The 25324-nt window shown below is 45.3% G+C and overlaps 4 protein-coding genes across 4 annotated transcripts; 2 read left to right on the top strand and 2 right to left on the bottom strand.

Annotated features, from left to right (window-relative positions):
* Window positions 1–263: 263 nt before the first annotated feature.
* E1B28_013001 (uncharacterized protein) lies at window positions 264–1770 on the bottom strand (the record flags this gene model as incomplete). The annotated part of the gene is made up of 6 exons (XM_043158150.1): window positions 264–553; window positions 612–1015; window positions 1067–1186; window positions 1241–1288; window positions 1344–1583; window positions 1649–1770. 6 exons carry the CDS (start codon window positions 1768–1770, stop codon window positions 264–266), a joined length of 1224 nt encoding a protein of 407 aa, XP_043003493.1.
* Window positions 1771–3383: 1613 nt separating this feature from the next.
* E1B28_013000 (uncharacterized protein) lies at window positions 3384–4615 on the bottom strand (the record flags this gene model as incomplete). Its single annotated transcript, XM_043158149.1, has 4 exons — window positions 3384–4044; window positions 4105–4230; window positions 4294–4521; window positions 4581–4615. 4 exons carry the CDS (start codon window positions 4613–4615, stop codon window positions 3384–3386), a joined length of 1050 nt encoding a protein of 349 aa, XP_043003492.1.
* A 14940-nt stretch (window positions 4616–19555) lies between these two features.
* Window positions 19556–21982, top strand: E1B28_012999 (uncharacterized protein). Its single transcript, XM_043158148.1, has 13 exons — window positions 19556–19697; window positions 19792–19853; window positions 19904–19950; window positions 20015–20049; window positions 20101–20288; window positions 20345–20574; window positions 20632–20664; window positions 20726–20747; window positions 20801–20885; window positions 20940–21092; window positions 21168–21276; window positions 21331–21433; window positions 21506–21982. The coding sequence occupies exons 5-13, from the start codon at window positions 20199–20201 to the stop codon at window positions 21755–21757; spliced, it is 1077 nt and encodes a 358-aa protein (XP_043003491.1). The 5' UTR covers window positions 19556–19697; window positions 19792–19853; window positions 19904–19950; window positions 20015–20049; window positions 20101–20198; the 3' UTR covers window positions 21758–21982.
* Window positions 21983–23145: 1163 nt separating this feature from the next.
* E1B28_012998 (uncharacterized protein) lies at window positions 23146–25150 on the top strand. The gene is made up of 9 exons (XM_043158147.1): window positions 23146–23343; window positions 23401–23630; window positions 23702–23734; window positions 23784–23805; window positions 23864–23948; window positions 24010–24162; window positions 24221–24332; window positions 24389–24491; window positions 24548–25150. The coding sequence occupies exons 1-9, from the start codon at window positions 23254–23256 to the stop codon at window positions 24830–24832; spliced, it is 1113 nt and encodes a 370-aa protein (XP_043003490.1). The 5' UTR covers window positions 23146–23253; the 3' UTR covers window positions 24833–25150.
* Window positions 25151–25324: the final 174 nt, after the last annotated feature.

Here is a 25324-nt window from a genome sequence, read left to right as displayed (position 1 = left end):
TGGTGACGGCAAGCCTACTGAAGAACTTGTAAGTTGTGACCCTCGAGTCCGAGAACGGAGCGATCCCTGGAGTTCAAACGTTCAACGTTCAAACTTCAAGTTGGTACTAATACTCGGCCTTCTCGGGAAGCTTTGCTGACGCTAAAGGAATGAGTCCAAATTGCCCATGGACTCGACTGAGGACCGTATTCGGGTATCGGGGTATCATATGGAATTACAAAAGTTCTAATTCTCCGGGCCTTGTGTTTCTTATGCAGTTGTACTCAAGCGGTGCCAGAGCTGTAATCAGGTGGTGCCATTCCTTCTTCCAAAGTTGCTATCCTCTGTGTTAAAACTTCCATACGACGTAATACTTGCGCGATATCATCCTGATTTGATCCATTGATACCATCGGGAACGGCACCAGTTCCTGAGCTCAGGTTTTGGGATGCTTGTTCGTACGCCTCCAATTCACGTTCAAGGTGTTCCCTTTGTCCGAGCAACTGCATCTTCCGTTCCCTAATATCCATGTCAGACGCATCGGAACCGGAAGTATCCAAATAGGGGGTTTGATCTGGATGCATCGTGTAAAATTGTTCGGAAATTCAAATTAGTCGCTTAGTATAACTTACCGAGAGTATAATTCATCTTTTTCTTCCTTCGCTTCAAGATGTAAATCACAAATGTGGCGATCACAAGCATGGTAAGCACGCCACCCACCACGCCCCCAGCAACAACACCGACGTTTGGATGTGAGTGTGACTGGAGTGCGTCCGAAGGGGCGGACCCGGCGGAGGGAGAAATTGGATTTTTATTTCCTCCAGTTGCCACTGAATCGATAGTAGTGGTCGGGAAAGTATTGTTATCGCCCGATGGCGTCATTGATGAACCTTGGGATGTAATAGCACCCATGGAAACTGCCGACATTGGAGCTAGTGCACCACCGCTTGTGGTTATAGGAGAGGAACTGCCTGTGGATTCAGGGGAGAGGCCTGTGGGTATCGGATGAACCGGCTTTGAGGGTGGGGGTACACTTCTGCTCGCCGAGGATCAGGAACTAACCATCAGAGACCAAAACTGAACTCACGTTGTGGACGTAGCGACCATCGTGATACCTGGCGCAGTGGTTTGTGGGTCGGTTGATGGAGGGGTTTGGGCCAGTGGTTGTGTCACCAAAATGGTTATTGGATTGGGGTCGTTAAATAACCTGAGGATGACATTCAGTCGCTGACCAGCATTCGCCGTTCATTGAGCTTCTTACAGTTGGAACGACGACGACGAAGGATCGTACGCAGCGATACTAACTTGGCTTTAGGAGATCGTTCAGTATGGTGTGTGACTTATTGATATCGAACTACCCGCACCTTAGAGCATCGTCAAAGGTCACTGGTACGGTACCCTGAGTTTTTTGGTTCTGAACTGATACCGCTGGGCCGATCGTATTCCATCGGAGCCCTGACCCCTTTGCGAGTTGAAAGACCGTTGGATCATTATTTGCGTCTCTGAACCATGTGAGTTGTTCAACCTGTCCCAGTGTTACGGTTGGTGTAAGGCCAGTAATGCTGAACGCCCTCGAGAAAGGACCGACAAGAAGAAATGTCAAGCTGGTTCGACATAATCATCAGGATTTTGCTCTCCAAAAAATTCAGGCAGATACCGAGCCACTTACGCAACACGACCGTAGTGGAATCTCATGTGGGCGAGGCTTTGAAAACGTGGAGAAGGAAAGGAGGTGGAGAGGAAATCGTTCCTCAACCTCTCTTTGATTGTTATAGAAACCCCACCGATCATCTCAAAGCATCATCTATCAAGAGATGAGATGGAGATGGAGATATTGATATGCCACGGCTTCTATGTTTCAAAAATGATTTCGGAAGTGATATTCACATCCTGGACGCTCAGGTACCAAAGCGGCTGAATTTGCCGAACGGCATCGAGAATCGCATCTCGCCAGCTTGAAGCTTGAGCGTAGCCTGAGCCCCTTGATGCTCACCAATCACCAAATCTCGAGACCTGATGATGCTGAGATTGAAGAGGCCGACTTTGCGCTCTCGGAAGAAGGAATGGATTTGGAATTCCTATTGCGAACGCGTGGGATTCTAGGTCACCCAGGGCACTACGGATGAACGGTGGTGGAGTTATAACTCGATTTTTGAGAAAAATAATCAACCGAGACGGATGATTAACGGAAGAAGTGTGACTCATCTGCGGTGACTTGACCAGGCCTCGCTCAAACCTCGCAAAGACTGGTGAGTCATTCATGGTACTCCAGAGTATTATGAATAACAATAGACACACTCCCGAACGAAAAATACACAATGCTATCCCTTATTCTAACCGGGAGCTGTAATCCGGCGTCTCAGTTGATCCGATATTCCGGTATCATCAGTCTGATCGCTGGCGGGAGACGTTTGAGGGGCTCGTTCATAGACCCGTGACTGGCGTTCAAGGTGTTCTCTCTGTCCAATCATCTCCTTCTGTCGTCCTTTACATCCGTGCGTGTTACGCTATAAACCGTTGTATCAGAAAAGGGCGTAACACTAGGCGTCGCATCGGTCTTCCTTCGGCATCTGTAGCGGAAGTACAAGATGATAGCCCCGATAATGACGAGGGTTCCGAATCCGACAGTTAGGCAAGTTATGACGGCAACGTTTTTGGATCGTTATTTAACTCCATTTTTCTCGTATGGCATTGAAGTTGATGGGCTGCCAACTAGAGAGGAGGATGGTATCAATAGCATTGAAGGTACGTGAAGTAATTGAGCGTGGCTTGATGCACCATTGAAATCTCTAAAGCTCGTGATATGTGAAGATTGAACAAGGCCCACCCTCGGAAGAAGGAATGATTCGGAATTCCCATAGCAACGCGCTTGAATGAGGTTATTGAAAGCCCGGTGATTATGGATAGAGATAGGCGAACAGTAGTATACTCGAAGCCGGAATATACACGATGATGTCCGTTATTATAACTGTGAGCTGCCATAATCCGGCGGCGCCATCCCTGCCTCCAAACTCGCCATTCTCTGCCTTATCCTTTTCTGCGAGTGTCTGTTACGATTGAGGTCCAGGGCCATCGAGCTGACAGTGAAACGTAGCGAAATAAAACTCGGATGGATTGCATTAGAGAATTGAACGAGGCGGAGATGAGGATTAAGCTGTTTGCAGCTATTTTCATTTATTTGTCTGCCTTGACCCGAACCGACGGCGTCGCAACTTACCGAATCCCGATATGGCCGAACTCGGAAAGTCTACTCAATTCTGAGACAAGGTGGAATTAAATGACAACCTCGCAACACTGAATAAAATAGTTGAATTTATTGGACAATATGGATTTGCGAATGAAACCTAAAAAATCGAGTACATATGAGTCATTATAAATAATGTGGAGAGTTACAATGCTGTAACTCATCGGCTGGTACGGGAGCTGTAATCGGGAGGTGCCATTGCTGCCTCCAAAGCCGCTATTCGTTGTGTTAACAGTTCCAGCTGACGACGAGAGACTTGTACAATCTCATCTTCATGATTTGATCCATTGATACCGTCAGGAACGGTCCCAGTTCCTGAGTTCGACGCTTGGGACGCTTGCTCGTACGCCGCTAACTCACGTTCAAGGCGTTCCCTTTGGCCAAGCATCTGCATCTTTTGTTCCATGATATCTAGGCGAAGGGCGTCGGAGAATTCTTGGAAGGGGTCGTCTCCGAGTCGATTGAATCCGGTATGATCAGCTTGATTGTTGGCAGGAGACGTCTGATGCGCTTGTTCATCCACCCATGACTGATGCTCAAGTTCTCTCTGTCCAATCCCCTGCCTCTGTTGTTCCTTTATATCCGTGTGTGTTATGTTATAAACCGTTGTATCAGAAAAGGGTGTCAGACTCGGAGGCATGGTATCGGTCTTCCTTCGGCGTCTGTAATGGAAGTACAAAATGGTAGCCCCGATAGTGGCGAGGGTTCCGAATCCAACAGTTAGACCAATTATGAGGGGTTGTTCGACTCTATTTCTGCCATTCGATGGCATTAGAGTTGGTGGGCTGCCAACTGAAGAGGAGGATGATACAGGTGGTGTCCTGTTGGATGTAAATCGTGTCAGAAAATGGAAAAATGAATGACTCATGTGAGTTACTGACGACGAAGCCCCACTGATAGCGCCAGTAGAAGTAGAATTCACGGATACGGTGAACTGTTCAATCCAGATAGGTGCCATTCCTTCAGTATTTGGGTCACCCGTGTTGAAAGCCCCAATCTTGAACACCCTGAACCATGGGGAGATCGGGGATTCAGTACCAATACAGAGATAGATGAGTTATGAAACACACCCCGCTCCGTTGAAATGGATCTGAGCGCTTCCGGCCAAATCTGACAAATCCAACTGTACGGTATCGTCAGACCATGAAGTAGCTCCAATTGTATCACCAAGCTTCTGCTTCCTCAACCAGATTATTGATGGATCATCATCCTCTCCCGTCCAAAGAAAGGTATTGTCTTGAGCGGCCGTTGGAGGGGAGAGAAATGTTATGTTCAAAGCCCAGACATGTTGTATCGGTCTGCCAGATTCGATCCATGAGTCAACACTAGGAGAGTATCTTCCAAATTATTCACCCACATCACAAAGGATAAAAAAGAAGCTGTGAGGAGCATTGTTCAGCGGTCCGAACCTAGGTAAGCGAAATTAATGAAGTCTTGCTAAGGTCCAGAAGATGCAGAGAAACTCTGTTTACTGTGTGGAGGAGATTTAAAAAGAGGAAATCTGCCGATGGCTAATGTGTATCTTACCCTGTCTACTAAAATATTTTCACTCAATTAAGTTCAAATTTTGGCTCGCTGTGCCGAGTGCCCGTTGCTGTTTGGTTTCTGTAGAGAAATGTCAAATATCGTGATGAACACTAACTGTGAGTGATGAACATGATGGAACGATTGAGCGTCGAGATTTGAGAGCACGGATGGTAAATTAGGCTCAATCAATTTGGATTTCGATTGGCGGCCTTTTTCACTTGTAACATTGGGCCGCACGGCCAGTGTGAAGAAATGTGAACGTTGACTGGGTGAGATGCAGCCAGTGGTCAGTACAGATGAAATTATCAGGAGGTGTCACATGTCATTCCTGCCTCCAAAGGTCGCGATTCTTCCAGCTGATACCTGTAAAACGGCTCTTCCTGATTTGTTCCTGATTGAATCAATGGGTACCATCGGGTGTCCGAGCATCCAGTGCATCTTTCGTTTCCTGATATCCATGTATAGTATGTGGGAACATGAAGGTGTCTTTGTCCTCAGATCTGTATAGTAGACCATGTATTTGAAATAAGTTTTAAAAATTTGTAGCCTCTCACCAGGATTATGTTTGAATTTCTTGTTCCTTCGTTTTGAGATAAGGGAAACAGAGGCGACGACTACCGTGACAAAGACACCACCACTACACCTGGAATATACCTCTATTCAACTTGTGCAGTCCCGAGTCCTCTGGTTGCGATGGAGTGACAGATGTCGATGAGAGCAATAAGTGCAACTAAACAAGTGATGATCGAGGACAGAAAAGGCATATTGCACAATATCCTGCCTTGACCATCCATGGTCAGTTCCTTCTGTGATTCACTTATGATGGACAGCTGAAGATGAAGGTGATCGAGCCATTTTACTGATGTGCCTTATCCTTTTCCACTGCGAGTGTCAATTTGAATGGAGAACATGAAAGATGAGATCTTGAGAGATGAGAGAGTGATATGATATCTGTTTTTGTTTATTTTGTCTATTCCAAACTGACACTTTTATTATTATTATTAAAAGACAGGCAACATTGTAACATTGAGAACACTGAACAAAATGTATGCAACAGACCATGGACAACAGTTCATGTACTAGTCTCACAGGAAATACAGTAGCATCTGTCAGGGGTGGTTATAAGAAATATATGGAGTGTGCAAGGGCTTACTGGACTGCATTTACAACACATTGGCTAATAAGCCAGATGCATTTTGCCTTCCCCTAGGCTTTACTGCAGAAGCTACTACAACTGTATCTCATTCCTTATGCTCTATCTTCAGAAGTACTGCAACAACAGATCTGTGGGCATATGTCATGAACTGAACCAGGGGTAGTACCCTACCTTTGACTTTTCCGCCTATGGAGTCAACTACGATTGGACTCAACGCACAATCAAAGGGAATGTCATGTGAAAGGGTTGATTCATAGGAGAGTACTCCTAATCTTAGGAGAAGGGGTCATTGGTATAGGAGTACAACCCATAGGTATATAAGGAGTACTTAGTAGTAGGTAGCTCCCTAGAATTTGATCTCCTTTGTCCTATCATCCTCAGTTGTTATCCTATCCGTCGCCTCTGCTCTATTTGTTCTATCGCTCTACCGTTGTCTAGGTCGCCTTTATTGGGGTATTTACTGTTCAGTCATGAGTCCGGACTCGTCCTAGAGTCTCTTCTTTTATGTTGGAGTACAGGATAGAGTGTGCATGGATTAGGTGTGTGGTACACTACATTGGCATACGTTGGGTACTGTCTGTCATATGCTCTCGTTGTCGTTGGAGGACCGACTCTTAGGAGCAGGGTCCTTGTCGCAGGACACTCTCATCGTTGGGGGTTCACTCTCGCTATAGGAGTGCAGTTCATTATATGGTTCACGGTATTGTGCTGAAAATCGGATTTAGCCTTAATAAGCATATTTTAATCATTTTATTAACATTTGAGTTATAAAATAAGGTAGGACTAGGGTGAGCCTGAACTACTAGTCAAAGCACAAGCCTCTACGTGAGACTTTAGCAGTACGAAAAGTACGGAATCGGAAAGATGAGAGACTTCGCGAGGTTTCCAAAACAGTAGAAACTTCAAGAAGCAGCCTCTTAAAAACCTTCGTATTTTGAATAGAAGGCCTTGTCTTACTTGCGGAATGCTTGGGGTGAACATAGGGAATTTATTGAACACTTTACTTTGACTTCATGAAGTATTGTTGGACAACTTGGATTAAAGGAATTAACGAAGGATATATCGGACAAAGGACATACATGCGGATTTAGGATAGAAATATCTGGCTCCCATGAAGTCATAGGAAAAGGAAAGGATTACAAATGTTCCGAAATAAAGGAAGTCTAGACCTCATGAGATTGACATGACAATTGTTACTGGAGACAGGAACACAGGAAATATGTCATGGGCGGCAACTGGATCTTTTCCTTATTTAGAGGACAACAGGATGATGGTGACATAGGAGACATGTTTCCAAGGATATGTGGGCAACTCAGAGACCTCGGGAAATCTAGGCTCTGTCATCGTAACATGGATACAGACAGGGGACTCTTGGCTTATTATTTTTATTCATGGTTTCTGGCACAATCTCTGGCATTATACCTGATTAGGCGAGTTTCTGTTCGACTGAAAGGGATTTATTATTATTCTCAAGTTTACTACATATCTCGGACTTTTATTATTTTTATTTTGAAAAGTGTATATAAGGAGGGAGGGTAGCAGGAAATTTCCCTCCAGCAGCCTATGAGCAGAGATGCAGTTCACCTACTAGGACTAGCTCAAGAATTTTACCTTTGCCCCTCACTTCATCGAAGTTTGGTGTTCTGTGTTTGGAATAGGATTGATTTGGACCTTTTGCAATTTGGATTTATTAGGATTATTGTTGAAATTGAACTTGGATTTGGACTTGATCAACATTTGAACTTGAACTTGAACTTGAACTTCGTGAAGTCTTGAGAAAAGCTTTGTTGAATCCTTATTGTTGAAATATTGAACTAGTGTTTTGTCTTGTCATTTGATAAGAAGTAATAAACCCTTGATTGAACCTTAAAGACCAAATATCCCTATATTCTCTCTTTCTTAGTGCCTCTTAGTGCAAACTAAAGCCTTAGAATACCGACCTCCACCCCATACTCTAAGAACACTCTTTTGGTGTGGTTGGTTTGCGCACTTCGTGCTTGAGGTGTGTTTTCCAGTCCCATTTGTAGAGCGTTCCAAGTGTTATTAACGGATATTCATGATATCAGACATCATCATTATTCATTCTCCTTGATCGCCAGCTCTTGTCATCCTATATTGCCAATAGGCCGGTGGGATGGTTCGCCGGCATTAGTCTGGATTACAATCTTGTAGTAGGTCAAAGTACTGGGGGTTGGTACCCCTCAGAGTATGCCCTATGTGGGTGTTGGTTTGTTGTAGGTGTATGCTATCCTCAGCGTCAGGGCTCGAGGCCCGGCATATGCATAGGTGGTTCACCCTCCTGACAGCATACCAATATCACTTAGTCTCTATGGTTTCCAGAGCACTTCCAAAGATGACTCCTTATCAATTGCAACTCCCAGTCATTCTTAACACTGGGGACATTTTGATGTCATCAGGAAGCTGTCCAGTACCTGTCAACTGGAATGGACCCCCATCACTTTGATGTGACAGGAACAAAGGTTTCATCCTCTATTGTAAGAGTTTTTGGTGCTAAAGTATGTAAAGTTTTGTAATTAAGTATTTGGCTTAATGTGGAAGTGGGGAATGCTTTGAGCCACCCCAACCTGAGATCTGAAATGCGAGCCATTTTGTTGAACAAAGGCTGTGGCACCGTTGTTGCCTTGCAATCCCACAGACTGTCAGCCCCGAGTTTGATTGTGAACTTGCCGTATTGCTGTAGCCATTTCCGAGAACTCCGCTTTCTGTGTACATAGCGCCCGAAATTCAAATATTCACTGCCTGCGCAACACTTACTTACAGCCACCCGATACAATCTAAGTGGAACTGACTTCCTCCAATGACTCGTACAAATGGGCAACCATTCCTCCCCTCTAACCCATTATATCATCATTTGATGCAAGTTTGATGACCAAGGCAGCCAGCGCCAGCACACACTTTGGCCCCTTCCACAAACATTAAGGTATGTGGGCCAGAGGGGGGCTGCTGGCAGTGCCGAGTCTGAGGTGACGAGGAAGGAGAGCTACTCTCCTCCACCTACCCAAGGAATCACATGACTGTCAGTTGCGATGGGAAGTGTACCAAAGAGAAAATGTATACTGAAGCATACCCCTACATGTAATAGAACAACAAATAGTGCCTCAGGTGAATAGCATCTGGAGAGAGAGCATTAAGACCTCATTGTTGTGGAGTGTGTGAATTCTTCCCCATATGTTATCAGTAGGTATGACTTGTATACTTATACCGTGTATATTGACACATTCCAATCCAAACTTAGCACAGACAGTAGCCATCACAGCACCATGCTGGCTAGCCCTGGTCTCAGCAATGATACGAGTTTTCACTATGCTCCAAGGATCTGAAGTCAAGTCAGTAAAGCTTACTACTGAATCTTGTATCACACACCTGACCAATGGCATTGTTGATTTTATATGATTTCTGCCAAAAGGTAAGAAAATATCTCTTGAGGATTTACACAAAGTGTACCTACAAGTCTTCACATTTCAACCAGATATTGGCACCACCCACCTCTTTTGTAAGATTCTCAGCAAGATAGAGCTCCGAGGGACAGTTGATATTAAAAAAATGACTTCGAAACCCTTTCCAAAATTCCGGATCAACAAGGGCAGATTTATGTGCCTCTGTACTGCAGATGCCGTCGAAGCATGAGTCGGCATCGAGGTTCCAACAGAGCGAGAGTGGTGACTAAGCTCCTTGCTCCTGCCTTGTCACAGTTCTCCACGTTCGACGCTCGCTCAGCGTTCGAACCTTTTTCACTCGTTTTTACATTCCTTTCGACTTGAGGCAGTCAAGTCCACCGGGTACACGTTCCAATGACTCACCAGAATGAACCTCTGGGCTCCCACCGATCCAACACGAACACTGCACAACCCTCGAGAGGAAATGCACTAGCATTAATCCAAGGTATCGCGATGGAAGGAGCCTCGTCAGGAGGAAATTCAAACCAAAGTCAAAGCGGCCCTTCAACACTCCCAACGCCGCCGAACCGAAGTCAAACTACTACTCAACACAGTACAGGAACGACGGCTCCACTTCCTAATCAAAACCCAAGGGAGCCACCCACTGTCCCCCCTCGAACGTACACACAGGCGGAAATGGACTCGGTGCTGCAACGTCTAGCAGTACTCGAAGCAGTGAGCAGGCAACCGATGGTAGCTAGCACGGAGGATATCGAGCGTGCAAGAGAGCTGGCTCGAGCTACAGCTGAACTCTCGAAAAACAAACCGCTCCCAGATCCCGAAGAAGGTTTTAAGGAGGACCCACTGAATTTTCGTGAGTAATTCTGTCCAACTCCCCCCTCCCCATATTTCCCGGCGATGAGGGCCACGTACATTCCGGCGCTACAACCAGAAGGCGTAGCGCCACGTAGGCCATTGGCCACAGAAACGGCTATAAGCCACGTTCAAGGCCTGAGAGCCACAGAAATAGGCCAAAGGCCACGGTAAAGGCGTTTCTGCGGATGCCACGTCCCTAGAGCGAGCGGAACATGGGCGTCGATTACATTTGAAGGCGGTTCAACCCCTCCACAGGTGCGACTGCTGGGGAATGATTTCGATGACCATGTTCCCAGCTAAGTACAGACCCTTTGCCGCCAACTCCAGATTGCACTGAGTCATAGTTGCTAACGCTGTCGTGCATGTCACAGCGGTCTCTGATCGAGTGAGCGAGGCAGTCAAGTCAAACAAATACATCGCCTTGTCAGTAATTGCAGCACAAGCTGAACAGTTTGCCCCAGAGGAGGAGGAGATCACGTTCAAAGACGGAACCTGGAAGGCAAAGCCCCTAGACCGAAAGGGTGAAAGATCTCTGCCCTTCAATAAGTGGGTAGGCGCTAGCAAGGCGTACGTCAAGTTAATCCGGGAACACCACGGGAATGTGAGAGCGGACAAGATGGAGACTCACTTTGAGAGCGTAGAGAGCATCTACAACAGTCATGGCATGGCAGTAGCATATCAGTATGATATACGCCAACGAGAATTAGCCTGTGCAAATTCAAGGCATGATGTCGCCCCTCTCGATCTTGCATCTTTAACTCTTATTGCATCAGCATCAGCATCATTATCATCGAGTAGGCTCGAGAATCTCCAGGCATCTGTGAACGCCCTCCAAGGTGGAAGCTCCCGCTCTTTCTCGAGTGGTACATCCTCTCCACAGAAGCGTAAATCATACGCACGAGACCCCTCTCCCATCCCATCAAAGCGAAAGACTGTATCCTGCTACAGATGTGGTGGTTCTGGTCACCTGATCGACTCCTGCAGTGAGACAACCACCAAAGCCGGAGTCTCCTGTGCAGTTGTAGTAAAACGTGGCAAACATCTAGCCTTGGCGGCACCTTCTGGTAAGCTCTTTTGCTTTCGGAATGCCAGAAGCTCGTCATGCCATTTCGAATCCAGCTGCTACGGATTACATGACTGCAGCATCTGTGGCGAGTCAGGACATGGTGCAGCCTCCTGCAAACACCTCGGATGATCACCCATGCAAGATCATCACACCACTTGACACAGATCTCATTGAACATACATTGAAACAACAAAATCTTCTTGACGACTGGTCTCACGTTGTACATGGTATCCGACACGGCTTCGACGTAGGGATACGAGACAAGCCAAATTGCACATACACTTTTCAAGAACCACGCATCTTCAAAACTAGACCCAAAATTTATATCAACATACATCGCAGAAGAGGAGGCAGCGGGACGATACTCCCGCCCATATACCCCAGCAGAGCTAGAATCATTAATTGGGCCATTCCGAACATCTCCATTAGGACTAGTGCCAAAACCACATACAAACAAGTTCCGCCTCGTGCAGGACATGTCATACCCAAGGAAGGATCCAAACATGCACTCCATCAATGCCAACATTCGCTCCGAGGACTTCCCAACTGCATGGGGGACTTTCGACAAAACAGTAGACCTGATCCTCTCCCTACCCCCAGGCTGTCAAGCGGCAACGTTCGACATATCGGCAGCCTACCGCCTCACCCCTATTCGTCCAGACCAGCAGTGGGCCTTGTGCATCCTATGGGAGGGCAAGGTCTGGGTAGACCGTGCAGTAATGTTTGGCTTGACCTCAAGTGCAGGCGTATTTGGCTCAGTAGCAGACATGCTGGTTGCCATCTACAGGTCATACGGGTTTCAGGCTTTATTGAAATGGGTGGACGATTTTCTTGTTATATGGTTTCCAGGAGACACATGGACAGAGGAGTACTTCATCTCGCTGACCTCGTGTCTTGGAGTACCATGGAGTCTGACAAAACTCAGAAGGCTGGCAGTGATACAGAGGTATATTGGCTTCGACTGGGACCTGGACACGAAATCAGTGTCACTTCCAGAAGAGAAACTCAAAGCGGCGATGAAACTGTTAGAGGATTGGCAGAAGGAGAACGCCAAATTCACAGCGAAGGAGGCAGCGAGTCTCCATGGGAAGCTGGTACACGTCTCATGCATCTACCAATTGATAAGGCCTTTCCTACCATCAATATCCTACTTCGCCAGAATGTTCCAATCAGCAAGATCACACCTTCGACCAACTCCAGCTGTCCAGAAGGATTTGTCCTGGATACAATACCTGTTGCGGGTGTCAAACCCTATCATGCCATTGAAGCCAAGGGAGCCAATAGACATGCAGTGGTGGGGGGACGCCAGCACTTCATTCGGCATCGGGATAGCGATCGGTCCTTTCTTCGCAGTCTGGAAGTGGGCTCAAGATGTCAAAGTCGGCCCTGGTCACCAATACGATATTGGATGGGCAGAAGCAGTCGCAGTGGAACTTGGATTGCGCCTACTCCTCCAACTGCGCACTGGAGGGCATATAGACTTCACAGCAGGAGACAGAATTCTTGTCCGTTCAGACAACGAAGGTGTAGTTCGGGTTGTACACAAGGGACGCGCCAAGAACAGAGAAGTGAACCAGACACTCAGGCACGTATACTTGCTTCAGGCGCAGAACCAAATTTCCATCAAGGCAATCCACGTTCCGGGCTCCACCAACATCAGCGACTCATTATCTCGTGGAGACATAGCATCATTTCAGCGCAGTTTCCACTCAGCCTCTCAGAACACCTCGCTGACGCTACCAACCCATCTTTCACAGATGCTCGTACCTTGGTTTTGATGACGTTTAGCCCATATCAATCCCCACCCAATGTTCCTCTGGGAGTAAATGGTAGAGGGCTACTTGAAATGAAAGAATCACCTCTGCGGCCTAAATGTCGCGCAAATGAACGAATCTTTAGGTGGATAGGTACCAACACCCCCCCAGCAAGGGTTCTTGATCATCCTCTGCTGCAGTTCATTGCAGAACGTTCTTCGGAAGCCTCTCTGAAAGATACAGCGGGTTACGGCTCTGGCCTCCGGAAATACCATATATTCTGCGACATCTTCTCAGTGCCCGAGAACAACAGACTCCCAGCCAAATTCCCCATCTTACTCTCCTTTGCACTTTGGGCAGCGACACTACCTGAATCTGTCGACGAGAATCTATCAGAAGGAGTACAGTTTGAACCAGTCTCCACTGACGTGGTACAGAAATACCTGTCAGCAGTCCGAGCATGGCATATCGCCCAAGGATGGAATGCTCCACTGACAAAGGAAGATCACGACAGGATCAACTGGCATCTAAGGGGTCTGGAGCGCTTGCAGGGATCACGCAAGCGACCGCCAAGGCCCCCGTTCACCCCATCTATGCTCACCGCACTCAAGACAACCTTGAATCTGTGCGATCCCTTTGACGCTTGCATTTGGGCAATGGCGACATGTGCTTTCTGGGGAATGATGAGGTTCGGAGAAGTATCGGTGAAATCCAGAGCAGACTTCAACCCAAACGTTCACCTCAAAAGGGAAGATGTCATCTTCGGACAAGATGATCTAGGCAATCCATATGTGACCCTCCTACTACCATCAGCCAAAACAGCCAAGCTTGGTGAGATCCAAAAGGTCCACATATCGGAACACAAGGATCTTTGCCCACTGGCAGCTCTCAAGAACTTAGCAGTTGTTGTGCCAGCAAAGGCGAAGGACCCACTTTTCTCATGGCGAGACACTAAAGGTTGCATCAGGCCCATGGTAAAGAAGGCTGCAATCGATCGCATCAATGCAATTACATCGGCGTGGGGTTGGGGAACTTCCTTCGGCCACTCCTTCAGAATAGGTGGAGCATCTTACTATTTGTCACTAGGGAAGAACCCAGAAATCATCAGGTTAGCAGGAAGATGGAAATCTCTAGCCTATGAAGCATATCTGAGGGCCTTTGAAAAGGTAGTAACAAGGCACATGGACACCTCAGGATTGTAGCTTCGTCACTCAAGTTGGGCATGCAGCGATCACACTGCGGGTCTTTCCTCAGCATGGGTAAGCAGCGTGATCTTCCTGCGTTCCTGGTCAAGCTAACGCTTGCCCTCAGCCCAACCTACAGCTCCCTCGTATATAGCTCAGACCACAATAGACGACGTTGGATGTACTGCAGATGCCGTCGAAGCATGAGTCGGCATCGAGGTTCCAACAGAGCGAGAGTGGTGACTAAGCTCCTTGCTCCTGCCTTGTCACAGTTCTCCACGTTCGACGCTCGCTCAGCGTTCGAACCTTTTTCACTCGTTTTTACACCCACCGACCCACCTCACATGACACTAAACTTTACGTCTTGTCCTCTTCTTGAATGCACAGAAACTACCAATACCCACATAGTTTACATCCCAGTTGATTCACAACTAGTCAATCAAATTATTTCTTGTCTTGAAATTCCACAGCCAACAACATATTAACAAGTAAAGAAACGACTACTATTGCGAGAGAGTAAATAATCGTCGGAAAATCCCGCCCACCCAGCAGCGTGATCTTCCTGCGTTCCTGGTCAAGCTAACGCTTGCCCTCAGCCCAACCTACAGCTCCCTCGTATATAGCTCAGACCACAATAGACGACGTTGGATTCTAGTTCAGCCAGACAATATACGAGTGCTTCCAGCACATATCGGCCACCAAATTCTCCGAAGCAAGCTGACAGAGTGTTGGTTCTGAGGAAGAGTTCGATACCGGGACTTACAGGCCTCTATATTTGTACAGGTAGATAATAATACAGCTTTTTTTTTAAATGAGAAACCATTCAGCCTTGGAGAAAACTGAAAGACCCAAGCTGTTTGGCAATTTTGGCTTCGGTTTGGATCACAAGCAGTTCGGGACCGAACTGTTATAACACTATCTCACAGCCAAAGCTCAAGGCATTTCGGCCTCATGATAAGAAAGGAATGCCGCCGCTTTGGTTAACTTTCTTTCCCTTCATTATGCCAGATACTTCACAGGCAACCTGTCCCCACTGGCAGGACAGGTATGGGACATCAAAAAACCCTGCGAGTATCCCCGTGTGGATCTATAGGCATGTGCCCATGTGTTGGATATTGTCAGGAGGGTGACTGTCTATGCATATGCCATGTCAGGAGTCGATCCTTGGGTGAGGCGAGCTGACAATTGAAGGGGAAAAAGGAATGACTCCTAGGTAGGATTGTGAAGTTCTACTGTACACTTGGAGTACTTATATACTACACTACTTAAGGGGTAAGGAGTTGAGGGGGCAGGGGCCTCCCTATCTATGATGGTCTACGGTGATCGCAAGTCGGACAGAGTACTCGACGGTGAGGAGCCAAAGGGATCAAAGGGAGGATGATCACAAAGATTGAAACGATCAAGCGTGAGGACGGGAGGAGTCGTGATAGCACATGAAGTACTATGGAGGAGTACTCAGAGTATGGCAAGTTTGTGACATGCCAGGCCTCAAGCCCTGACACTGAGGATAGCATATGCCTATAACAACCCAACTGTTAGGACTCAGTAACTTTATCCTGAAGGGATCAAGCCAACAAGATCTTAAGAATAACAGGTCTTATAGGATGATCAGAAGTAGGATGTATGCAGGTTAGTTACTATTGTTCTTAAGTACTAAGTACTAGAATATAGACTGAGCTTTAAGTATGGTTGAGTTGTGGACTACTATAAACTAGCAGTGTGTTGGTTAACGTACTTGTAGTGATAAAACAATGAATAGTATTCACAGTTTAAATACTACAGAGGATGGTGAGTAGGTTTTAAAGCTACAGAGGGTTGTAAAATAACTAGGCTGGGTTTTTGTAGAAAACTGAGGGTTTTTATAGTACTATATGTATGTAGTTATTTGTAGAATAACGAGTCAGATTTATGGGTATGTGCTTAGTAATCTACATAATTTGTAAGTAAGAAATGAAGATGAGTCATTTTTCCATGTTCTAGGACAGAATTACCTTCAAGATTCTTCTAGAAATAGATAGCAGAAGGAATGAATGTTGTCCAAAGGTGTTGATTGGTCTTTCGTAAAAAGGGGTATTCATTGGTGCTAATAGATACGAAATTTGTCCGATAAAATGCCAGTTTGAATTAAATGACTGGTTATTGTGTATAATGGTGGAAAGGATGAGTCAACGGGGCATTGACGAGTTCATTTGGAGGGTCTAAACAGACCATGAGGCCAAGGGAATTGAGGTCTGGGAGGGTTTTTCCTTAAGGAGTTGCTAAGTACTTGGTAAGTACGCGATATGGCATGCACACAGGTGTAACACAATCAAAACAGCTAACATTACCCTTCATTCTCACCCTTGCTTAAATACAGGCAACACTAATAACTTTACCTTTGTTCTCTATAATAATCATTGACTCTAGTATAGACTTATCTACTTACTCTCAATTATTTGAACTTTAAATGTCTAACCCCCTTCATATTCTCAATCTTTCCTGTCAAGTTGAGTTTGAGTTGAGTTTTAGAGACATTGAGGTTTGAGTTGAATTTTTAGAGATTGAGATTTGAGTTGAATTTTGAGATTGAGATTGAGTTGAATTTTTGAGAGCATGATTGAGATGAGGCATAAGACACTACAACCTACAGGCTTCAAAGCTAATAAAAATGTTTTTTTGCAGTGGGTTCTCAAGAGGTCACTCAAAAAAAAATTTAAACTTTGATTTGAGAGAGACGTCGCAACATCTTCGGTTTAAACAAAATGCATGAATTTACTGGGGAAGTTGCCCAGTGAGGCATGGCCAGACACATGGGCATTCACGTTGATACACAAAGGCTACAACGTTCGCACGTTGGAGTTCAAATGTACTGGACATCTACGGGATTCTCTATGAAGATATGCACCACTTTACAATATTGTCAATCTTACACTTCAATATGACCCCTCAACGAACATGTTGGAGGAATTCCGCGCCATCCAAACCTGCGAACTTCATTCATTGTCTTACCATGGTGAAGCTATTGACAGCAATGGTAGCTATTACAAACCCTCGAAAGCACCCACATACCCTGGCCAGATCCTTCTGAGACAATGTCTCTTTCTCTCCATTTCCATGACAGACAAGGGATATTTGCATTTTTAGCAGTTATTTTCAACTACCTCACTTTTTCTACACTTGACACCCTCAGCATTCACGGAGAAATCATTTGTGAACAGCAGGAAGGCGATAGCTCAGGCAACCAACCAGCATTCTATCATCACTGGCCACATTATGCTGTGACTTTGTGCCTTATCTGGTCAAAGTGTAGTCTTATGAAGCCATCCTTACTCAGAATGCCACTACAGGATATGGACGTCATCCGACTCCTCCGACTCACCCACACTCCAAGAGTTTACCTTTCACGAGCTATGTGCAGACAGTGAGACAAAATCAAAGAATCTCAAAGTCCCACTTGTACGATCGGTTCATCAGCAAAAACTGTAGTGAAATATATCCACATTATACCAAAATTATGACCCATAACACTCGTAGTAACAAATACAGTGACGGGAGAATATAATAGAGTTCTACTACCATGTGTGAGACATTACAAATACCAAAATCCAGCAACACTAGTTTTGATGTTGACATCAAGTGACTGATGTAACATCTTGTTATGCATGTGATAGCAAGTTACAAGGGTTATGATGAGTTGTGAAGGTTATTCCAAGTTTTCAGTCATACAGCAGGTACTGTGGATTATGCCCAGTAGCCTGAGCCAGGCTATTAAAAAAGAAATTACTATATGCTTTTGTATCTATTTCACATATTGCAGCTCTATTATTATTATTATTATTCTTTCTTAGAAGTATATATTGCAATTTTATTATTATTATTAGAAGTATATATTGTATCTATTTCATAGATTGCAACTTTATTGCTATTGTTACAAGTATATATATATGTGCACACATCTCAAGTTTGCTTTCATAAGTCAACTATGTATATAACTATATCTATGTAACAAATAACTATATTTTATGATTTGTTTATAATAAGTGGTGGTGGGCATACGGCCCTTATCTATGACTTCGCTTAATCCGGTAAATTAATGATAACCGGGCAAAACCCGCGCCCAAAATCTGTGTCTTTCTTCCACCGTCAACGGATTATTCCTCTCCACTGTACTCTCACTCCCTTGTCAAAATTTCAGGCATCTTTCTTCATGACCATCACAAGATAGTTACAGGGCCGGATTCCTCAATCTCGAAAAACTGTGGTCATTAAGCCTCAACCACCTTTCTGGCCCTGGTGAATTGATATTTTCTTGTAAAGATCTCTCTGTAACTTTGAGGATAATGTTTATATTAGTTTATCTACACCATGCCGAAGACTATCGAGGGAAGGTACAAAGTGTAATAAAGCTCGCAAGCCCGTCTCATTTCTGGCATGCGTTTTCGGTTAGATCATGGGATAGATTCAGATTAAGCGAAGTCATAGATAAGGGCCGTATGCCCACCACCATAATAAGAGGGGACTTTTACTTACAACTTCTTTAAGGGTGAAATTCACCCTGATGCTAACTGTTATGATTGTGTTACATTCATGAGTAGCTGTACCTCATGCTCTATTTGTTTCTATCTTATCTTATCTATAAGCTGTGCCTCACAGCTTCTGGTCCTCTTATAGTTATGAAGGGTTATGATCCCAAGGTAGGGTTATAACCCTGTTATGCCAAATTCTGACCATGGTTATATTTGGGTTATAAGGTCCTCTTATGGTTATGAAGGGTTATGATCCCAGGGTACAGTAATGACATATTATATACACAGTTACAATTTTGCTGGAACTCATTCTAACTGGATATAAGGTACATTCCGCTGGTAACTAGTTATGATGTTTTACAGTTTTTGCTGATGCTACCAAAAGACTGAGGCTGTACTTCGAGGATCCGAGGAACACATTTCGTTCCTACCGAAACTCAAGTCCTTCGAACTTCGAGTCCATTCACATTTTGATGCCGACGCTGAATTTGTAGGGATGGTCATTTCTCGATGGTCTCCGACGGTCTTGGAGCTTTGGCCTGAGATGGAGGGGTTGAAAACTGTAACCCTTGTTGTTTATGGTCGGAAATTGGACAGGGAGGTGTATGAGCCGTTGAAAGAGCTGGATAGGGCGGGAGTTATGGTGACTGTTCGAGCTGACGAGGAGTACGTTGTATAAATTGGTGAGGAAAGCTCGTTATGGTCTGGTAGTGGTTTCTCAAACGGGATACGCTAGAGCACATTTTAGGATCCAGATCGTTTTATTATTGAGTCTGAGACTCTGAGCAGCGTTTCTACCACGTCGATAACATGTGACCGTGGTGTGTTCGGTACCGAGCTAGTCCCATGTGACTCCTCAGAGGTTGGGAAAAACCAACTCATCTCATCGATCAACAGCGTCTCCCATCTTGTCATTGAAAGATAGGAACCTAAAAGTTGAAAGGATAAAGAAACCGAGATCTGTCAATTATGCATTTATGGATGGCACCGTGGGCAGCGAACGTCCTTGTAAGTTCGCTCTACCGCCATGGCCTTGTGTTCTCAGGTCCAAACAGGAATCATTCGTCTTGACTTCAAGTTACTGATTACATCTGAATGATAGGAACCGAACGCAGAACTTTCTTGGCAAGGAAGTAATCCACAACTGTGGGTGTCGTTGGCAGTGTGGGCAGTGACTCGACTTGAAATGTTTGTGCTTACCTTCAATGCTACAGACTACTGATTACCAAGAGGAGGTCGTGATCGACTCGATAACCAACTGGTCCGTGTTATTTTACGCTAGCAATACCGTGAAGTCCATTTGATCAATGATGCTGTGCCATTAGATCACAGATGGAAGAGTGGGTATGGGTAGATAGTGGTGAGTTGTGCTTAAAACTCTGTAATAAAATCTTATCATCGTCAGCTGCAGCTCATAGCTCCCGAAGTGATTGGTTGATATTCAGTACCTTCTTAAAAGACGCAGCAACATACAGAACATGAACAACCCTACATCTCTTCCTTTCCCGAATGCCGCCTACTCCACAACTCAACGTTCTGCAGAGTGCCGAATACAAAATATTCAGAGTAACGGTTCTAAGTCCATTTCTCGTAACGGCTGTAAGCTTCTTCTACTCGAACCGCATAACTTCGCCATTGATCTTTCGTCCCTCAAGTTCCATTTTTTCTTGTACGGCCTCTACGTTCCTCTCTTTCGCAATGCGCTTGTTCTCCTCAAAAATCAACCCCCGTCCCGGTCACGATGGTTCCATCAAATATCGCTTATAACATTATTCATTTTCTCATCTGTGGCTGTACCACTCGGCATTGCATATGAGATTCTTCATGTAGCCGTCGCGTATTATACCTCTACGGAGATGCTGTACAGGACTCTGATTATTCTACAGTACGTGAGCTTTTTTTGTTCTTGTTCATCGGGTTATTTGACATCCACGGGGGATAGGATATGCCGATACATCATTATGTTAATTATGGGGTAAGTTCCTCTTCTGGATTCAGGGCGCTTTCACTTAGAGTCTGAAACGGGTCGTGTTAAGGTTTACCATCGACACTATTTTGGTACGTCGCCTAACCGTATCCAACACTCATATACGCTGACCCGGGAACAACAGGTCTTCCGCTGTATCGTCGTTTTCGGGTTTCGAAGGAAACGATCTGTAGCTGCACTTGTTATCGGTCTCTGTATCATCATTGATAGTAAGTACATCTTGTCGAAATTCGGACATACCGGGGATCGATGTCTCTACATAGCCTGCGCTCTATCTTTTTCAATATGGACGGAAGCCGCCTTTCTCGGAAAAATAGGAGAAGAGTCGTTTTTGGGATTCAGCATCCAACAATACGTTTCTAACGTGTTTTTGGGACTCAATGCGTTGGTGAATCTTTCGCTCACAAGCACACTTGGTGCGTATTAGTTATTACGCATTTCAAAGATATTTACTCTGACCTCACCCCAATTAACGATTTGCTTATGGATAGCCGGTAGAATATGGTGGATGGCACGCAGGAATCGAAACTTGAGGCAGGCTTGGGAGAAAGATCCTGCGAACGACTTGAGTGAGAGACTGAATACCGTGGTAGCTATCTTGTGAGTTCGAACGTTTCCTTTCTCGGAAAGTGTTATCGTTGATATGGGCGAAAGGCTGGAATCAGGTCTCTTATATATAATTGGACTCGCCATATTCATCATTGGGAATATTGCCGGAGGTCACTTCGATACTGGATCCGTAATGATTCAAATTGGGGTAAGTCTGGTTATTTTTCCCGAACGAAATAACAGTTGTCGCTCAAGCGCTCAACATTTGCATGCTACGCAGGGAATAATCCCGACACTTATTATTGTTCGTGTCAACGCAAAGGGTAGGCCCTCAGAGGCCGAAGAATCCCAGAGTGACTCTAGGCATGGACGATCTTCAATTTTCAGCCGGTCCGTACGGTCATTGTCAGAGATAATCCCCCGGGTAAACCACTCTCTCGGTGGCCCAACAGGACTTCCTGACAGTCCTTCCGATACCAAGCTTGAAGGCTTAGAATTACCATCCCGTTCACGTTTCTCGACTGATCCCTGAACGGGGCTTCGCTGTGACTGTTTTCATAATTCCTTTCCAACCCTTCCCATCCTATGATTCCCTTCGATGGTCTATCGCTCCGAAAGCGCTACACTCAAGTTCTTCTAGTTATGATATATAAATTCAAGTGTATTCTCGTAGTGTACGTTGACTCGCTTCTCCTCTCTCCCTCATGTCTTTCCCTACATACGGTACTCTCGAGACCCAAGAGTTTCCCGGAGGTGGGCACTCGTGAGGCTAGTTCGTCCTGTATTTTTTAGCACGAGAGATAAGCACCTTAGCCGGAAAGTGCACGTGCCAACATTAGTTCGGCGGATTTCTCCGATCCTTCTTCTCTTTCATGCTCTCAGCCTTGACTTGACCCGTCCCTCAGGCTCAACTTGTCTTCGACCTCCGACCACAACGTCACGTCTCTGACGTGGATGACTGAATAGAGAACTCAACTCTGAACCATATTGCGATCCGGGTTACAGAAGAAATGCTTTAATGGCAAGAAAACGCGTTCCACGATGTGATGTCTCTCATCGTTTTTTTTTTTCGGATTTCTCGATATAGCAAACCCGAGGGAACTCTCAATTGGACATATTGAAAGCTATCTTGATCTAGAGTACAAACGAAAAATCCTCGTGAGTTGTATTTCGTTGTATGCCAAATCGCGTCTTGCTCGTTCGAACTTCATGATTGTGATATATCTCGATTTTGGAAATCATTTACCGGTCTAATACAGAAGATACATCTTTATTGGCAGATGATTGTGAAGTGTATAGTAAGAGTGAACTGTTTTTTTTTCTAACGGAGGATGATGCTGACTGCTAGAAAGCTCTTATCCTTATCCGGTCGAATCAAGTAAGTGTGCGCTCGTTCTTTAGTGTTATCAATTGACATTTTCTTTCTTACAGACGACCAGAATGTTCAACGGCTCCGAATCCTATATTCCCTGCAATATGAATCAATCAAACCTCTCACCGCCAATTTCTCTCATGGATTAAACTTTCCGGACGGCAACCTCCGAAACACGGCTTGACACAAATTCGAAATGTCAATCGGAGTCTGAACCCAACTTCTGGCCGGTAGGCTTCGGGAACACTGAATAAGTATGCCGGCATGCTGAAAAATGATCATATCGTGGATCCGCTCTCGTGATGGGCACAGCTATATCCCGTCGAGAACGAAGCTTCCACATGGGAATGGTTAGTCGTCCCCGTCCTCAAACGAGTTCGCTGATCATGCACTGTCTTGTTGAACCAGTTGCAGGTTGTACTGAAACGGAATAACGCAAGGTGTAGTACCAGGAGATTGAGTGTTTGGCAGGCGTTCAGCCTTACAGGGACAACAGCTTGAGCTCGACTTGAACGCTGTCTGACAGATACATACCTTTCCCAACAACATCAGCACTAGCTTCTGGGACATCTGATTGATTTCAAGTACCATTTAAAAAGGGGATGCAGCAACCACTCTGAAAGACAACTGCACATTTTACCCTTATCCCTCACCGAATGTCACCTACATTACAACTCGACGATTCGCACAACGCAGAGCTGGAGGTATTTAGGGGAACGGTGTTAAGTCCTCTATTGATAACAGCCGTGAGTACGGTTTCATTGTAATAAGAACAACCTCAACACTCCTGATGGTTCCTCTAGTTTCATTTCTTGCTATATGGCCTATACCTCCCACTATTTCGTGCATCGCTTATTCTTCTCCAAAAGCGACCACAATCTTCTTCACGGAGATTCCACCAAATATCACTCATCACATTGTTCATTCTGGCGTCCATCGCTGTACCCCTGGGCTTATCATTTGACATTCTTCACGTTGCCGTGGCGTATTACACCTCTCCCGAAAGATTTTCTAGAATCCAAATCGTCATACAGTACGTTAAATACGGTGTTTTTTTTCTCTCATCATTTGGTCGCTTGATCTGACATCTCATCGCCTTTTTAGGATGTGCCGATACGTTATTCTTTTATTCATGGGGTAAGTCCTTTGACCGATCAGGCATTTTGATTCTCAACGCTCGAGTTAGATTAACCGTCGATAGTATCTTGGTGCACTTCTTCAATTAAACGTACCATGCACTCGTAAGCTTACGGGAAACGGTGACAGGTGTTCCGCTGCTTTGTGATTTTCGGGTATCGAGGGAAACGACTCGTAGCCGGGCTTGTTATTGCTTTCTGCATCATCATTGATGGTGAATAATCGATTCAATGTTCAGACATAGCGGTAGTCGGACTCACGTCGAATCTGTTTAGTCTGCGCACTTTCGTTTTCACTATGGACAGAAGCCGAGTTTCTTGGAACTATAGGTAAAGAGACGTCCTTGGTGCCCAGCGCGCCCCAATATGTGTCCAACATCTTTTTGGCATTGAACGCGTTCACGAATTTCACGCTTACGAGTGTTCTTGGTGCGTGCCTGATATCCGTTACATCTGATCCCGCCTAACTTATTATGTGCCCTTGCAGCTGGTAGAATATGGTGGGTATCGCGGAAGACTCGCCAGCTACAAGGGGTATGGGGGAAGAACCCACCGGATGAATGTTTTACTACGAAACTCAATACTCTTGTCGCTATATTGTGAGTTTGGGATCATTTATACTCGGGAATGCCATCGTTGATCTATGAACCGCAAGGCTCGAAACAGGGTTAATATATTTAATCGGGCTAGTCGTGTTTATCTTGGGGAATATCGGGGAAACACGCTACGATATCGGATCCGTGTTGTGCCAAGTCGGGGTAAGTAAAACTTTTGACCTGCAAACCAGCTGAACTCTAAGTTCATTCTGGAATAGGGAATCGCCCCGACACTGCTCATTGTTCGCGTCAATGTAAATGGTAGGCCCTCAGATCCAGAGCCCGAGCAAGACCTATACAATTGCCCAGGAGAACTGCAAGGGCAACTACCGAATTACACGGGCACTCGGTCTATTCAGTCGACAGCGGCGTCAGAACAAAAATATCCTGCAACGGAGGTGTATCTCCGGCCACAGGTGTTGTACTCTCCATCTGTGGCAAGGTTTCCTGGCCCCGATACTAGACTGCGGCGTTTCACACTGTCTGGTCCTTCATCACTGTAACTCTACCCTCACGAATCGTCTGTACCCTTACCACGGGGTTTCTTGTTCTTATTTCTTTCTCTCTTCAATGATCCTCCGGTTACGTTCTTTCAGTTCTCCTTTCATCTCCGGGTTATGCATCATTGACACTTCGAGACTGTCGTAAATTATCACTGCAATTTTTAGCCTCTTTGTTCTTGGATTGCTCTCCAACTGCTGTCACTCCCTCGTATATATATACCCGTTTGGTCGTTTCTTGGATACCCTCACAGAAGACGGACGCCTCTAACTTTGATACTTAGTCAACCATCGTTTTCCAATGTACTTTGTGTACCATTAGTTGAACTGGAACGAGTGTCGTGGTATACTTCTTCTGTAGAATCGACAATTCGTGATGAAAGCCGATTCGGTTCTTTTCTTTTCTCATCGCCAGTTACATATGGTGAATTCTCGAACATGATATTATATTCAGTCGACAAGTAAGTTGGTAAGTTGCATTACTGTATTCATACA

This window comes from Marasmius oreades, chromosome 9 (assembly GCF_018924745.1).
Source record: "Marasmius oreades isolate 03SP1 chromosome 9, whole genome shotgun sequence".
NCBI lineage: Eukaryota > Fungi > Basidiomycota > Agaricomycetes > Agaricales > Marasmiaceae > Marasmius > Marasmius oreades.
This window is presented reverse-complemented; position numbering and strand designations above follow the sequence as displayed.

What these genes read in the sequence shown, in the direction of transcription:
- E1B28_012998 (XM_043158147.1), top strand. Translation starts at nt 23,254, where the DNA reads ATGTCACCTACATTACAACTCGACGATTCGCACAACGCAGAGCTGGAG. An exon ending in AGAATCCAAATCGTCATACA is followed by an intron (nt 23,631 to 23,701) that starts GTACGTTAAATA and finishes TCGCCTTTTTAG; the next exon opens with GATGTGCCGATACGTTATTC. An exon ending in TAACCGTCGATAGTATCTTG is followed by an intron (nt 23,806 to 23,863) that starts GTGCACTTCTTC and finishes AAACGGTGACAG; the next exon opens with GTGTTCCGCTGCTTTGTGAT.
- E1B28_012999 (XM_043158148.1), top strand. Translation starts at nt 20,199, where the DNA reads ATGCCGCCTACTCCACAACTCAACGTTCTGCAGAGTGCCGAATACAAA. An exon ending in ATCATTATGTTAATTATGGG is followed by an intron (nt 20,665 to 20,725) that starts GTAAGTTCCTCT and finishes GGTCGTGTTAAG; the next exon opens with GTTTACCATCGACACTATTT. An exon ending in TTCGCTCACAAGCACACTTG is followed by an intron (nt 21,093 to 21,167) that starts GTGCGTATTAGT and finishes GCTTATGGATAG; the next exon opens with CCGGTAGAATATGGTGGATG.